Source organism: Penicillium concentricum (assembly GCF_028827145.1).
Source record: "Penicillium concentricum strain IBT 3081 chromosome Unknown utg000003l_segment0_segment0, whole genome shotgun sequence".
NCBI classification, from domain to species: domain Eukaryota; kingdom Fungi; phylum Ascomycota; class Eurotiomycetes; order Eurotiales; family Aspergillaceae; genus Penicillium; species Penicillium concentricum.
The window spans coordinates 840,119-857,251 of NW_026622756.1; the positions used below are offsets into that span (position 1 = coordinate 840,119).

The 17,133-nt window shown below is 46.9% G+C and overlaps 3 protein-coding genes across 3 annotated transcripts; all 3 read right to left on the reverse strand.

Annotated features, from left to right (window-relative positions):
* Nucleotides 1-1,830: 1,830 nt before the first annotated feature.
* N7517_008163 (uncharacterized protein) lies at nucleotides 1,831-3,914 on the reverse strand (the record flags this gene model as incomplete). The annotated part of the gene is made up of 5 exons (XM_056725893.1): nucleotides 1,831-2,442; nucleotides 2,490-2,812; nucleotides 3,263-3,363; nucleotides 3,415-3,812; nucleotides 3,867-3,914. 5 exons carry the CDS (start codon nucleotides 3,912-3,914, stop codon nucleotides 1,831-1,833), a joined length of 1,482 nt encoding a protein of 493 aa, XP_056576744.1.
* A 4,012-nt stretch (nucleotides 3,915-7,926) lies between these two features.
* Nucleotides 7,927-10,376, reverse strand: N7517_008164 (uncharacterized protein; the record flags this gene model as incomplete). Its single annotated transcript, XM_056725894.1, has 4 exons — nucleotides 7,927-8,129; nucleotides 8,185-9,225; nucleotides 9,303-9,746; nucleotides 9,797-10,376. The coding sequence occupies 4 exons, from the start codon at nucleotides 10,374-10,376 to the stop codon at nucleotides 7,927-7,929; spliced, it is 2,268 nt and encodes a 755-aa protein (XP_056576745.1).
* A 3,505-nt stretch (nucleotides 10,377-13,881) lies between these two features.
* On the reverse strand, nucleotides 13,882-15,803 carry N7517_008165 (Histidine phosphatase superfamily clade-2; the record flags this gene model as incomplete). The annotated part of the gene is made up of 7 exons (XM_056725895.1): nucleotides 13,882-14,795; nucleotides 14,851-15,185; nucleotides 15,249-15,414; nucleotides 15,469-15,484; nucleotides 15,551-15,585; nucleotides 15,645-15,657; nucleotides 15,714-15,803. 7 exons carry the CDS (start codon nucleotides 15,801-15,803, stop codon nucleotides 13,882-13,884), a joined length of 1,569 nt encoding a protein of 522 aa, XP_056576746.1.
* Between the last annotated feature and the right edge of the window lie 1,330 nt (nucleotides 15,804-17,133).

Consider the following 17,133-nt stretch of genomic DNA (forward strand, 5'->3'; position numbering starts at 1 on the left):
CGTATTGTGCAGCTGCCAATGAATTCGGGTTGGGCTTTTTGGCTTTATTAATCGGAAAATTAGGAAACTTGATGCCAAAGACATCGCGTCGAAGTGTTTTACTCATGGCTTGTAGAGTCGGGAATTCGAGAAAACTGTTTAATGCCCAGCTTTTTTGCCCGAAGGAAAGATCTAAATCCGTGCCTCCCTCAATCCATCACTCCTCTCCTTCATCACTCCTCTCCTTCATCACTCCTCTCCTTCACTCACATGCCTCGTTCATCTTCATTTTTACGTTCGACAAAAGAAATTTACGCAAACGATCGGTATTTTCTGATCTCATAGATCATCTGTCTAAGGGGGTCACTTTTAGCTCATCAAATCTGTCTAGCATGCCACGTCATTATAGCCATTTATCACTCGAATCACATCATTGAACAGCCTATTTTCTCTCTAGTTTTCGATGGTGTCGCATCGCTATGCCATATCTTTTGGCAAGTGATGTGCTCGATCGTCCTTTCTTTAATCTGATACGCATATTACCTTTTGTTCGATTCGATAATCGCTAATAAAAAATCATTCTTTCGCCAGAATCGGATTCCATTCTTCATTAGGGATGATTCTCGGGGTTTAAAAAGCATTTTATCTGGTTAAGGGACCTAATGAGTTGATCACTTCGAGCTTGGAGGTTTGACAGTTAACATAAAACGCAGATATTTCCATCGCTATCTCTATAGCACTTGTTAACTCTTGTAGCCTATTGCTAAGGATTCGTGATTCTATGTCCCTAAAGATGCTAAACACATCCCAATCCAACTCGTGTAGAGAGCTTTTAATGGAGTGGCTTGCCTACTTTTTGGTGTGTCCGGGTATCTTGCACAGACAACTTTGTTGCTCCAAATGGCCATCCGAAGATTATGCCCAGGTGCTAGACTTTAAGACTGAGCTTGCAAGCACCTGACGGGTCAAATGCCGATGTAAACCTCCTTTATGCTTTGCTGAGGGAAGATAGTCGATGACAATCTCGTCGAAAGCCTCGCCTGTACGCTCAGCTGCTTTATGTTTTCCAACGGGGCAAAGATGCTGCACTGTGCTGCTTGTGGATGTGCAGTGGGAGTATTGATATTTGTGGGCTCAGCCATTGTAGGTGAAAAATCTGAAGTAGGATCAGTTGACGTGTCTTAAAACACGAAAATCCGATTGAGGAATCATTATCATACCAAGGTGTAGTTAACAAAATTAGATAGACGGATGATTACTAGAGAGTGATGAAATTGATTATTTATAGACGGAGGAGACTCAACTGTCTTTAACCATGCGACTAGAATCAATCAAACCCGCATTGGACTGTTCTAATTTTGCACTAGACTCAAGTGAATGATGTATTACTGAGGGCAAAGCTGTTTGAACTGCCGGTTACACCTGATCGTGCTCATCTAACTGAGGGCGTGCAAGAAACCGCGGGCGCGCGCAGGCACCGGTAAAGAAACATTTCGCAGGACCCGCTCAATTGTATGGATTAGAGACAAACCCGTGAAGAATGTATAAGTAAATGGGAAAAAAGACTTCGTGGCTGCGAAATAACCAATCAAAAATCATCTCTGTCGGATTTGCTTGGAAAATTGTCTAGATGCACCGAATATGTTTATGCGTGGTTTGGCGCTTACGGCTGGTTACACAATCACGCTCCGACTTCAAAGATATGACTTCTAGGTACTGTATCAAGGCCAGTAAGAGATAATAATGATATTTGGCTGAGCTATTTACCCAAGTTCGGTACTTGAAATATTTGCGGCACGAGGCAGTCTGCCGCGAAGAACAGCGAAAAGACCCAAGAACGGACAAACAGGCCTACGGCTCATACGGTGACTCCATCAATCCGCCTCCTGGACATGCGGACAGAAACCGAGCTCCGTCCACCGAAACACCATCCCAAATCGAAGGATCAGCCATATCTGCCGGACGGAAAGGTAGCCGCGTCGTATCGTCGCACGTGAGGCCGGCGAGTCCCTTGCCGTCACTATCCCATACAGGATAGGCGCGACGCATCAAAAACTGCTGCCCCCTGTACCGATCACCGTGGGAGAAGTCGCCGAACGCAAGGACCTGTAGAGCCGGCAGTCCACCGGGGCCAAATGCCCATTCGGCAAATGACACAAAATCCTCGGCCTCTGCTATTGCTGCGGACGACTCGAGCACTGCCTCCTGAAAATCCATACACTCGAGGGGCGACCTATCGTAGTACGCGTTGAGAATACGATCGTAGTCATTATTATTACTAGAGATATCCTCGTCCACAAGACCCCTGCGTGAACGAGGGTCCTGTGAATACGGTTTGCGTGTCTCGTGGAGGAAGGTGATAATCTCTCGTTGGACATCTCGATGGATTCGCTCGGGTCCGCTAAACCGCAAATGTAAAAGCCGAAGCTGTGAATGCTTTGCCGTGGGTCGAAGGCACCGCCGCTGTCTTGATTAGCATGCACACGTTCGCTAGGCTGACAAAGACTTACAGCGGCAGATGGTCTTACACACAGTGCCAAAGCAGTCACCTGGCCCAGGTCCACAATGGTTGACAAATTTGCAATCCACACGGGCGACACATCCCGATCGTCCTCAAACAAGCCATCCTCGCCGATGGGGGCGAGTTGGCGCTTATGGTAGACAAGGCTTTTAAACGTGGTTTGGTGGTGTTTTATGGCGTCCTGGATGCGGGACTCCGACGTCGGAAAATTGGACAACCGCAGATGTAGATGCTGCAGCCCACGAAACGAACGTAGGAACCGTATAACCGAAGAGAGGCTACGCCCGTCGCCCGGTTCGTGCAGTAGGAGATCTAAAGAAGTTTTAAAATGCTCTAGTTGTAGTGGCTTTTGTGACCGCGACAGCAACTGTAAGAGACGTAGCTGATTCGGGTAGTCCCGGAGGGTAAGCGCTCGTAGGGAGCAAAATATCGAACTGTTCTCTGATGAGAGATTTGGGGGAAGGGTCACCCTTAATAGTGCTAGGGAGGATAAGGTAGGAACAGCTGTCGGCTTCTCGACTCCTATACCCCCGACCCCGAGCTCCGGCCCTTACAGTCTAAGACTCTCCTAGCATAGAGCACGGGCGGAAGCGGAATAAACAAAGCCGATGGATAGGTGATCGAGGTGGCTCTAATTGTGACGGATGCACTATCGTAGTAAATCAACCTCGGTCTGATGCTGGATTCCTTCCCACTCGAAGGCCGTCAGACTCGATAGTTCGGACAGCCCTTCTAGACGGTGCTATGTCTGAGGACAGGTACCATCGGTGATGAGTGAGAGACGGGCGAGGCGCTGTTGATATCGGCTGAGATAGCCTCCCTGATCGAGAACTCCCATCGGGACATATGTCCCAAGCCGCCATCTATTACTGGTCAGTCACAGATCCGGAGAATGGGCACCAGCGCATACGGACTCGAAAGTGCTCAGGCTATTCGGCTTTAAGTGGGTGAATATCAACTGCAATTGATCCTTCACGTCGTCCAAAAACTGCTGATGTGCCGTCGCCTCGTCCGAAGCTCCTAATATGGTCGGAGACTCCGGCAACCCCGCCGCGCGAAAGATGTTGTAATATGCACATCGATTAAACCGGACGAGGTGAAATGGAGCCTGGATTTGCAGGTTCCTCACGTGCTGAAGATAGCCCACGGACCGGGATTGCCCGAGGTGGAGAAAGAAGGAGTCGACATCCAGAACGTTCAGCGCCCACTCACTTGCTGCGTGGAATGTAATGGTACGGTAGATGTGAGGAACCAAAACTGAATATACTCTCGACGAGACTCGGCTGAGAGCGCGCAGGTGGGCGGGTGGCAGCTGGCAGGCGGTCAGAGGACGTGAATCAAACAAACCAAACACGCCAGGACTTACCCAGTCCGCGATCAGCATCAGAATCTCACACGGTAACGTCTCCAGCATTGTACTAGGAGAGGTGACATCTGTTCACTGCATCAATGCATTCTGGACAATGAGCGACTTAAGAGGCAGGGGTTTGCCGAGACTTAGAGCGCCTGTTCAAATTAACCCTAGGCATCTAAACAAAGAAAATATATTTAGTTGGTATCCGCGGAAGACATGTCGCATATCGCGCTGGAAGACAAGCTAGCCCATCCGGTCCCTAATAACCAGGCTCAGTTCAGTACCTTATTCGGTAACCGTTCTTGACCACAAGGAATAATTTGTTGTAGGCCGCATCTCGTGATATGTCTCGTTTCTAGCTTGGTAGGCTGTTCGGCATGAGCAGGATCAAGACGCAATGACCACAAAGTAGCCATGGTGTCCTCACTGGTATTGTAGTGTGTGGAATAAGACGATAAGTTGGAGACAACCGTTGTCAAATTCAAAATTATAAAAACGTTCAACCAAACAACCTTTGGCCTGAACAAGCCAAACAAACAGAGCCCCACGGTTCATGTGGGGCAACAGGTAAGCGTGCATGCATAGCCAAGGTCGCGGTTGAAATGGTTATGTACAGTTGTTAAGGAGCGCTGTCTAACTGTAAAACATAAACGATATTTCACTTCCACTTAAGCGAATGGCAAAATCCTACAAAATGGGCTGCAGTAGTATGGGCCCGCGAGACCTGGGGTCCGAGACGTTCAGCCTGGAAGATCTTCGGACATTAGGCCGTTTGCTTTTAGGGGGGAAAAAGGCAGACGGCCCTCGCGTTTGATTTCTTCCGTAGAAAACAATACAGGTACTGTATGTCAGTCTCGAAGGCGCACTAAGATTGCACAATATTTTAACGGGGACTAAGGGCGCCCGGTGGTAGACTATCTATCCTTGGCGAAGGCGGTCGGTTGGCTTGGCAAAAACAGCTCACGTCTCTTCGCGCAAGATGCATTCATTATTGCCAAATAAGAGCGAGCGATAAGAAGACTCCCGCCAGAGTGCTAGTAACCACCCCCTGCATTACGAAACTTGACAAATAAAGGGTTAATCTACTGATCTGGGATATTCTGTATTCTATGTCATGGTTGTGTTAAATATATATACACTAACTGGCCCATACGAAGTAAGCACCAACTATCCTCCTTTCATAAACGAGCAGGCATTTCATTCCAGCCTCCAAGTATGCGAGTATCATCCTGCTTCGAAGTTTGTCCCATCTCCCCAAGATATGAATAGAGCCTACGCTGCATATTCAAGCACCGTATGCAGGATAACCCTCGAATAAGTGACAGCGCTGTAGGCCAGGACCAAGTGCATCACATAGAGACTGGGCCGCCAACCATTCGCCATGTCCATCCTCTCCAACGGCCGAAGCAGATAAAAGACAGCTCCAAGAGAATTCCAGATGGCGACTCGGCCGAAGTGTACAGTATACAGTGTACAGTGTGTGTGTGTGTGTGTGTGTGTGTGTGTGTGTGTGTGTGATATCATTTACCCTGACTTAGAGCCTCGTCAAGGCTTCCCGTGGCATAATTGCCGTTCCCATTGTTAGGCTGCCCTCGTGGCGCGCGCCCGCAAAACCTTTGTGACGCCTCAGCAAAGTCCAGCACGGCCTTGACCGTCCTGGCTTGCGAGATGGTGTCTGGTTTACCTCTCTCACCTTCTTTTGAGCCCCCCAGCAGACTCGACATGCTATTGAATGCGTCTCCAACTTCTCTCCGCAACTCCCTTCGAAGTTCCCTCAAGTTCGGGCAGTCCACCAACACATGGGTTACTGTTTCTTGCGCGCCGCATATGCACTGGTCATCGTCACTGTAGCCAACCTTTTGGCGGTAGCTAGACGGCCAGTTGTGGCCCGAGCGCAGCTGCATCAAGAGGTATGCGCGGTTCCTCGGTAGGTTTCCGTACAGCCTCCTCGTGCGGCTGGCTGGTAGTGTGTTATCGACCTTTCGTAAGTGACCACCCTTTGTGGATGATTTCCATTCTTGCTCCCACTGAGCGTAGATTTTCCGACGAATGAGCGTCCTCTCTCTGGTGAGGAGCGGGCGGAAGGGATGGGTTTTCCCGGACTGGCGGCGTTCTTGGCCAATCCATCTGCAGCATCGTTGCCAGGATTATCGTAATGCCCTGGCATCCACTGAAGGCGCAGTGCGATTCCCGCTGTTCGAACCTCGGTGGCAGCCTGGAGGATCGCGTGAACGATTCGCTGTCCTGATTTGTTTCTCGCGCTCTGAACCGCCTGCAGGGCTGACCGGTTATCGCACAGAATCGTCGCTGACTGTTGTCCGTCTATTAATATTAAGCGCTGGTGGGCGATCTTGAACACTATGCTGATCGCGTAGAAGATGCCGATGAGCTCCGCTATGTGGACCGACCAGCGGTCCGTCGGTCCCACCTGGATCTGCTGGGCTTCGATGATCTCCAGGTTGCCGTCGAGAGTGGGCACGGAGCCGTTATTAGACCGTTACGAGCAGGGAGAAATTTCATGAAAGCATTTATAACTTCACTATAACACTAAAAAGGAATTGTTAATTACATATTCCCCTTGGTGCGGGGATTTCATTCCTTCCAATAACCCTCCCTGAAGTTAAGAGAATCGCGTTAAGTGGGGCATCACCCACCCTTAAAGCGTGGTCCCACATCATTTTTGCTTTCAAGAAAACAAAATTTCGGGTTATGTTAGTCAAAACTGTCCGGAAATTTAACGCACTGAATTCCTTTACAAAATGTATGTAATTTTCTCCGCACTAAAACTAGACTATATACTAAATTTATCAAACAGAAATGATACTAAACTCAAAAACAAATGGGCAGCACAGACTCGGCATAACCGTTCAATTGAGGAATGCTGAGAAATAGGGCATAGGCACTTTTTTGATGTCACCCAGCATCGTTCAGCGCCTCGACAGGCAACAAATGAATCATTTTTGAAACCTGATCTTATTGCGGTATGGTGATATATTACGTACAAGTTGACGGTCTAGTCCACTCCACATGACCTGGCTTCCTTGTTGCCACTGATCATCGTGGAATTGGTGGCAGATCTGGCTCATATAGTAAGGAATTTGCGAAATTCTTTAATAGAGGCATGCATATGTCGAATAATCAAGCTACCACGTGTCATTCAGGAAAATGGTCGCATCACTGGGGCTACTCGTTGATGGAGTCACCGTACGAGTTGTAGGTCTGCACGTGTCTTTCTTGATTCTTCCTTGAAGATCGCGGCGGACTACGCGGCGCAACGCGTCCTATGATGGATTTGGTCAAAGAAGGCGGTTGCTTTTGGTCATGATCTGCCGTACTTGTAATGCTACCTAGAAAATATAAACTTGCAGCTCTGGATCTCAGTTTGCAGTATCCCACTGTAGGTATATGAACTGTCGTGCTTAACTAGGTATCAATGAAAGCAAGTCCAACAGAAACTGTGCTCATCATTAATTAGCAGCCCCGACCAAGATATTCGTAGCTTACTTAGCTGTAAAACAAGCTCGAGTCATGTATTTCTAAGCAGTCTGATCCCTTTGAGGACAAGTACACGATCACAAATCTCATTCACGTAGAAACTTCGACCGGCGAAGATTGGTGAAATGTTTCTCCTCGCCGTAGCAGGCCTCCTACCCCCACCTAGCCCATGGTGAGTTCAGTCGCGCCTCTTGCCAGGGTACCCACCAATCTTCTTCTTAGAGACCACAAAGCGTCATGCAGCATAATCCCACTGACCCACTGACTGCAACCTACCGAGATAATGTGTTTTATATAATACACGCATTTGTGATAGAATCGGGGATTTACCTTGTACAGCCAACGGGTGTGTGGCTTGTTCTTTTTGGCGCTTAACGCGGCCATCATGTGTTGACTTAACCACTATAAAGATGGGATTCCACATTCCATTCTTCCACATTCCAGGGCTCTTGCTACGAGCTTATCACTTTTCTGTTGGATGGGCATTTTCGAATTAGATACCCAATCAAAATTAAACTAGATAGAACACTGTGTTGAGCTCAGCTATAGACATAGCTTCCCGTAAAATCGCATGCACTCAAGGCAAATCAAAAGACAAAGGCTGTTCAGAGAAAAGAGGGCCCAAATCTGCTACCATATCATCCAGAGAAGGGTCGTTCCACGTCAGTGAGTTCGACTTTAAAGGATTGATGAATACCTCCGGGTTCTCAGGGTGATCATTTTGATGTTTGGAAGATTCTGGTGCGTCGTGTCGTTCCTTCCACACTTCCGTTCCCGTATCTTAAAGCAGAGTCATTAAATGTTCTTGTTGTAAACCGAGAAGACTTCTTCATACCAGTGTGCATATTTGAGCTTTGCTCAATTGAATCGCAGACTTCGTGAAACTGCCTTGCTACCTGGGCTCGCGACTTCGCAACAAATTCAACTGCTGTTGCTCCGTGGGAACCGAGAACACAGTTCCTTTCTTCAGTCGCTCTGTCGCTACCCCAATCAAGACGTCCAGTCAATGCCTGGCCTATGGCATTGGAAGCACTGAACCAATTGTCCTCAGTGCGGCCCACCTTTGCCGCATGATCTTCATCCCCTATTCTTTCAGCATCGTGAAATTGCGGTTCTGGCTGCTGCCAGGCCTCAGCTGAACTATTCACATTGTACCTTGTACTGAGCCTTTTGGGGACTGTAGAGAATCTGGTGTCAGGTCCAATTTGTGACAGTTTGAGGAAGTTTGAGGAGGAAAATGTCGTTGGCCAACGGAGAATTTGCGGAAGACAGATAACCAAATCACCTGGCTGTACCGCAATATCCCGAGCTTCCCCAAATATTTTATATGCACTTCCATACTTCAACTCCAGCGAGCTCTGGAGCCATGAGTTTATTTGGCGATGAAACCCTGGGACCAGTCGGATCTTTTGTGCAGTCTCACAGGTCGGAAATATGACAGTACTCTGTACATCGCTTGTACCTTCTCCTTGGACCAGTGACCTAATATAGTCAATTGGGACACCGAACCCAACATCTTCATTTTGAAACACTGTGCTTTGTTGATGCTGGCCTGGGGAATGAATGAAGTTCAAATTTTGGTCCGCTCTGCATGCGACCAGAACAGCATAATAAGCTGGGTCCTGTTGAACTATCTGAGATATCATGCTGTGGAATATATTTTGACTGAGATTAGAATTTTCCTTGGTACCGCTTCTGTCAAGATATTTGCGGGCCCGTTTGAACACGCCAAGCTCTTCCATGTAGGAAAAGAAGCCAGGCATGTGGAGATATCCGTCCCTTTGCCAACGCCACCACGCATCAGCAGACCCCGTATAACGACATAGGAGCTCCGTATTCGAACAAAGGTTGGGAGTCGAGATAAAGGGATGATCGCCTAGTATTAACGGTACGTAAGCAGATGTTCAACATTGATGACCTCATGTATCAGTCGTAGAGGGAAAGTTTCCGCACTTATGGAGGTGTAGCATTCACGCGAGCAGAAAGTCTCCAAGTTCTGAATCACAGCAGCTCTAGCACGATCACGCGAGTCTGCTCCGGGAATGAACCGTGCAAGGCGCGTCAAATGCTTTGAACAAAAGCTACCCCACGACATTTTGTATGCCCAGTTCACCAATGCTGCCAGAAGCCATTTGTCGAATTCCACCTCAGGAGTGGAGATTAATGCGATGAGTGGCAAGCATATAGGGGTACATCCGCAGCGCTGCCACTTATTCCGGTCTGTGTTGGTTTGTGGCCGCTGTGGAGACGAGATGTCCAACGACAACACCCCTGGAGAGTGTGTGTTTGGGCGGAAAAATACTTCTGATTGGATGTTGGAAGATGAAGATCCAATCTCAGGGCTATTATGGGTGCCTGTGCTTTGAGCTGAACTTGAGGGGATTCGGGATTTTCTTGCTTGAAATACCGTTAGCTTTCTTGGGAATTCTGAGTACATCATGACTTACATCCTCGTATTGCCAATCGTACCTGGGGTATCTCTAAAGTCTCTAATACGCGTTGAACATCACTTGCCATCAGTTGATTCTTCTTGCGTCCACGTTCTGGTCTGTTTTTCATGCTTTCTTCCAGAAGCAAGAGTGAGTCGAAATGATTCCGGTGCTTGCTCAAACGGGCTACCAATGAAAGCAAATGTTTGCTCCAACTTAACGGACGAGTAAATTTTGGAAGGGCCTCATCGAATGGAACTTGCCAGTGCCGAAATATCGTCCGGGTGCTTGATCGTTTCGCTAGCTCCGATTTTTTATGTCGCTGTAAAATCGGTCGGACAGTTTTCGCATATCCGATGGCCCTCTGGTAGTCGCTAAGGCTCTCGTATCTTATAGACCAAAGATCATTCTGGCATATCCATTGCCAAGCGGCGCTGATAGATGAAGCAACACGCTCGTTGATCTCGGAGGCTCTTGTCAGAAAGTCGGTCAACACATCCAATTGTTCATGCTCAGGTTTCCCATGTAACAGAGTTGCGATAGATATCTCGGAGGAGTACACTAGATCACTCGAGAAATTTCGTGCCCCGGGATCCATGTTGAAATATTGGATTTCTCTATCTTCAAAGGATACGACCTGTTGTGATTTGGACTTTTCCGTTGGCTACTTCCCTCATACGTATGGACAATTTGTCTTTGAATAACCCCAGACTATAACTTGATTTGGTGTATTGATTCTCTGGATCAGTAGAATCGGGCTAGCCGCAGGACACTTCGAGTTGCCACACACCTCTAGAGTGGTGATCGCCATTTACAGAAAATTGCCATTGGTCTCTATTAATATATCAAGGACTAAGATATTGCACCAATCACGAAGATGATAAGTTACGCTAATTGAAAACTGGAAATGAGGTTTGACAATATACCCATATTTACCTAGGACACTTCACCAAGACTTTATACCCCACAAGAAGCACATTCTGATTATTTTTAAGGCTAGAATGTCATAGTTAATCATACTATACTATATAAAGACGTTGTTCAAACTTAAACGAGCAATTTACACCGAGATATCATGGAATAGCTACCTATCAGCTAGCATTCCCGATACGGGAGACCCATAACAATGCGCATAGTCGCCTCTTCAGTGAAGAGATCAACACTGTGAGGACCAAGCTCGAGTGGCCTACTACACCACACCTACCCCGGCATGATGACTGTATTTATTCTCAGATAATGGGCTCAGGCGGAAAGGTGAGGGACGTGGATATTTACTAGGCCTCTTGTGCTTATTCTCGATGCAATTTGTTATAGATGCTGCCACCCCCACTGACATCTATCATATTCTTGATGACCAGCTCACGCTTCTCTTGGTCATAATGAAGCACGTATGGTTGATGATACGTTAAATGCGTGGAAATACCGAGGTACTAAGAAGAAAATGTGTCTTGGCCGCTTTAAGCGGTGCTTTCCGTTGCTTTCCTTTGCTTGGCAAATTCTACGGTGCTAAAAAGAAACAGAAATAATACACCACGTACTAAATCGATGTACCAATCAGATGCATGGGCACCTTGAAGAATTGCCTAAAATGTGGCTTGGGTTGCATCATACCGCATGATACCCCGACTGGTTCTTGTATCGTTTACGAAGCTCCCATCGTCAGCATCAAATATCAATATATCTTAAGCACAGTTTCATAAAAATACTCTGGATTTCTCCACTTTCAAAATCACCTTACGAAATAAATTTAGCACATGGATCGACATAGACATGAGCCTTTAGAACGTGACTCTGTGTATTTATTATTGCTTCTGGTATTGGAAAAGATATCAATGGGTCCATTTAGCCTCCTGTGTTATATATCAGTCATATCACAACCGGATGCAGTCACGGATTTCTGCAATGAGTGACGCAATAGCTATCAACCGATCTACCACTAGACCCAGAAAAATGAAGTCACTCCTAATGTCAAAGGTAACACAATTGGATCTGGTTTGACCCTATCCTGATTATGTATATTTCCTTAAACAACAGTGCACTGCGGGCCTGCATGGAACCGATGTATGAAGAGGCACGGACCCAAGTTCGTGACGGTTTATACACTGCCCTTCGTTGGTGGCATTTACTGTCTTCACTGCTTGTTGTGTATGTTGCACATATGCACAGGATGATGTCCTCCCAGTGGTTCTGCTAATTGTAGATCATGTTCTTGCTCATTGACCATGCATGGTCATGGTTTCTCTTTTCTCTGGATGCTGGAATGGAACCCTAGGTGATAAGCACCAGCACCGCACGTGGCTTAATGACAAGTGTGTTGGTTGGCTCTTGGTGGCCCATCAGTAAGTTGCGGCTGCAGGGGCCGTAACACCAAGGTCTGTCTTGGACGGGCATTGTCACAGTAAAATAAGGAAAGAGAGAAAAAAAAAAACAGGAGATGACACAGGGAAGCAAAGCGAAAAGAGATATCAGGTTTCATGCTACACGATATGCATGTTGGTATACCCGTATGTCATTTTCACATGCAGAGGTGAGCCAGTAACATAACCCATAATTAAGTAAGTTATATATCTTCTACTATAAATCTTTGATATCATAAACGGGAAATAGTTGATATAACATATTCTATAATTCATTACTGTTAGCCAATAAATCCCTTTATTCAAGGGGTATTTGTCTGGACCACCTGCAATAAGAGCCTGATAGTACTTAATATGAAGCAGGAAGCGTAATCAGGGTTCTGCTTGCGCCATCATGCAATCCCTGCGCCGAGCCACTACGATGGCATGTGAACAGACCGAATGCCTTGGCTTCGGTTAACTACATGCATACTGTTAGTAAGTGCACCGTGTATCCAGAGAGGGGCTGACCTTCGCATGGAAAGTCAGCGATTAGTCTTCATATCATTATCGTACTACCTTCATAGCCTCTATTTCTCGAATCCCACCTGCAATACTGAGACCCACTAGGTAGCGGTCTCACAGTATTATTATAGTAGATCATAAAACGGGCATAACTAAGCAATGGCTGTGAAACATCGATTTTAAATTATCAGGTGGGAAGCAGCAATTATAGACAGAGACTTGAGGTTAGAAACCACCCATCTTTCTAGCTTATATGAGTTTGCTTCATTCTCTAAAAAAAATTACCCGCGCATTATACAGAGTAAGTCAACATAGTATGAGGGTGGAGGAGGGCTTGTATTGGAGCCTGGAAAAAATGGCATGAAATAGGCTTGGCACAGGGCCTCTCTAACAGGGTAAAATAAATTCTGGCAGTACTTGGGGGTCGCCGAGAATTTAGGAATGCGCGTGATTTGTAACTAGTGGAGACTAACTAATGTCTGACTAATGATATTCAATCAACACCCTACTTCATTCATTGAGTTTAAAAAAACAAAAAAACAAGGAGATTGCTAATCTGACACCCCCCAGCGTTTTCTGACCCCCTTTGCCTATTCTAACCCCCTCCTGCCTGATCATTTAGTACCGCCTTCTTAATTGGGTGCGACCAGTAATTCTGCCATATATTCTGCCACCACCATAATAGAGGAGTAGGAGGATATAATAGGGATACGATAGAGGAGGGCGCCTTACCGATAAGTGAATATAGTCGTTCTTACTAGTATTACTACCGACCTATATATAGACGCGAGTGTTAGGGAAGAAACGTAAGAATCGGGATATTGTTAGATTTGAATACCATCAGATTACTTAAGAATGAATACTTGATCAAACGCTTCTCTTTCACCCATTTTATAATCAAACTTAAAGCTAATCAAGTAGTAGAAATATAGGCTGGGTCTAGATTGGGTCTCGATTTTACTGGGTCGTGCGGAAGACTAGTACTGGCCTGTAAATTAGTATTCTATCTTTACAAGGACTCGGGCTATAGATCTGCTACCAATCAAGAAATACAACGAGCAAGGCGCTCATAACCTAAGAGCAGAGAGTTTACAGTAAATGATACGTCTGGTAAAGCTCTTACATTGTGTGTGGAGGGCGGAAGACAAACTATCTACCAGAGAGGACTTGACATGGTGGCCCACCATATCTTTGCTCCCACTGGGAGCAAACAGATATATCACGTGATCTCTGACAGCAAGCTTAGAAGCCGGCAACGGACTTAGCACTATCAGCTGGACCGTGCAAGCCGGCACCAATGTTCTGTGTGCACTCGATTCGCCAGTTGTTCGGGGTGAATTTATCAACAATGGCCTTGAAGGCGTCCAACGTGCAGAATGTCTCGTCGCCAGGCAGGTGGTTCTCGGGCTTGGAGGCGCAGCCGGGGATAGTAACGGGTCGGTCATTATAGCGTATACGGACATAGTGCTTCTGAAGAGACTCGCGAGTACCACTAGGTAAAGATGAGAGAGGTTTTCGCGCCGTCTCGGATAAAGTGGGCTGGCTCAGTGCAGACACACCAAACAACTTGGAGAGGACACTAGACGTCTTGGCTCCAATAGAGGGATTGGAGAACTTCTCGAGCAAGATAACAGCGGTAGAGGCGGTGCGAGGAGTTTGTGAGAAGAGTTCAACTACAACAGAGGAAGTGAAAGGAGGCCAGGACTCGTCTTGGAACCCGCCAACGCTAGCCAACATCGCTGCAAGCGTGGTGTCGTGGCAGCCGCTCATTGCAAACTTGATCAACTTCCCGGTCTCTAGATCGTCAGAACTAGATGAAGCGCTTTCGCTACGCCAGCCACTTCCCACGGCAATGCTAACCATGCGGTCAACCACATCGCCCATAAGAGCTCCAATTCCTAGCTTGCGGTACTCGCTACTCTCGCCATAACCGGCAAACCACTCTTCGACTACGATCCGATCGACAACTGCACGTCCCTTCTTATCATAGAATTCGGATGGGAGCTTCGTACTAGGTCCATGGGCATCGGTAGCATTGATAGTATCCATGATTCCAGAAAGTCGAGGGTGGGAATCAACAGCAACCTTAGGTGATTCCTCCGGCATATGCTTTGACCAAAGACTGTTCAGGTAAGTCATTTGCTCAGAGTCATTCCCTACAGTCCATAACATTAGTAATAATTCCACAAATCCTCACAGGAAAACTCATACATCGTGTAGCGGAACGATCGGCAAAAAGCCGAGCCAGCTGTGCGAACCGCTTACAACCCCCCTTACTAGGGAACAATGTCTCCTCACTAAAGTGACGGCCCACAATCACCGGCGGTGAGAAATCGAGCGTTCGCGCACTAGCCGGGTACATACCCAAGAACGCTTCCTGGAGGGACTCCAGAGCGCGGGGGATTGGCGTCGCGCGAAGGTACATATCCTCAGCATTGGACTTGATCTCGGGCATGAAACCAAGCTGATCGACATAAAGATGGCGCAATCGTTGTCCAAGCGCATACGTCGTCTCACGGCCCTTATTTGTAAGCTCACCGTGCATGCTCAGTACGAGTTAGCCTTTCCCCGGATTTAACCGTCCAATGTCAGCTCCACGGGTGTCTTACCACATCCCTTCAGCTTCTGAGCCCGGTCCTCTGGCAATAGTTGCCTTGTCATTATTGCCGAAAGTCTCCATCTTCCGTAGCCATTGAAATCCGTTCCGTACCGATAGATCCTTACTGCTCGAGGCTATCTGCACCATGCGTTTTGCGACGCCGCAATACGGCCAGTCTTTGAGGTATCAGTATTGTATCCGCCGATATCGATCTTGGGGAATTGCCATACATGGTGTCAGGCCTGCCTTTGGGAAATGTTAGCGGAGAGCTTCGGAGATCGTAGTTAGGGGCCGGAATCAATAGCAACCTACATTTGTGAATCTTGAAGACACGGGGGTGCGTTCGCCTGGGTTCAATTAGAAATGCTCTGCGGGCCCTATAATTTTAATGGGATATATTTATCACCATGGCGAAGGAACTGTGGTGGTTAGCTCGAGCTCAAGTACCTGGAAAGTCAACTGGAAGTTCACGCACCACTTGCACCAGCTGAAGCTTCAGCTCCTTTGGGTACAAGCGAGCAAGCTCATCCTGGGTGTAGGGCTCATGGGGAATCAGAGAGGTCATAATGAAAACCTATGAAAAAAACAAACGTGAGAAGAAATATTCAATATTGAGTCAGAGGGACTAGATGCCGCGTGGGTTGGAGAGGTGCCAATCAGTTGGGGTACAGTTGATTCTCAATTAATTGATGACAGTCTCTTGATCATTTTAAATGAATTGGTCCAGGACACATAAAAGGCCTGCCTAATTGTAAGTTCAACAAAGGTTATTGAAAAAACATGGAGGTGATACTGTAGCAATTAAATTTCAAGTGTGTTAGGCTGAATGAACGTCCTACATCCATCCATACTGTAAAATATGGCAGCTTGCGTGGGTTGATAGGTGGAAAAAGCAGCCTGATCTTGAAAATTATCACTGTGGCAAAACCTTTCGCATGGCAGGTGTGACAAATTTTGAACAGAGTTTAGGGGTACTGGGGTCTAAACCTCGTCATAATGCCTTTCTGGATACCCTACGGCTATTCGTGAACCCCCTGTCATATCATAAACTAAGACAAGTTATTGACTGAGTGCATTGCCAATTGCATGTGGCATTGTATGAAAATATCATGAATCAAGAAAATTCCCAAACGTCATGTGAAAATGAGCTGGAATTATACCAAGTGTGACAAATTACGGCGCATATTCCGGCTTCAAAGAAAGATTTGCTTTTGAGGAATGGACCAAATGTAGGCGCACCTTCTGTATAAAGCCCATTCTGGAAGTCTTGTGACATACTACTCACCTAGTCTTCCCGATCATACCCTTATCCATAAAACCGACCAATTAACCACACAAAACTGCAACTTCACAAGCTAAAACTCCTGCACGCGACCCCAAAAAGACTGTATACAGCGTAAGTACCGCCTATTAAGTACCTTTAGTCATTCATCCTGGCTTGGTAAAGTATGCACCAGTCCCAAATTAGAAATTACTAGACATGATGCTTGTCTATCATTAACCCCGTAATGACCACCACCCCAGTGAGAATCCCTGGAGGCTGCGACTTGACCACCGCTGATTACAGTGTTGGTCGGCTCCAATTTATCCGGGGCAACGTGGATCCGCTCGTTTTCAATTCTTAAATGTCTCTTGGTTCGGGCTGCGATCGTCGCTCCACGGTTTTCCGGTGCGTCGATCCTTTTCTCTCTCTGCGCGTTCCTGGTAAGGGGCTCGGGAACCCCCGTGAGTGGGTCCGTCATTCCGCTTGGCACACAATCACAATGGATCCATTACTATCAATTGAAATCCCAACAGGTCCCAATGTATATCAATATATTCGGACTATTGGTAAACTAACCTATGTTATGATCGAAGCATTAGTGAAGTAAAGTCCGAATGTGGCTTCGTGTGGT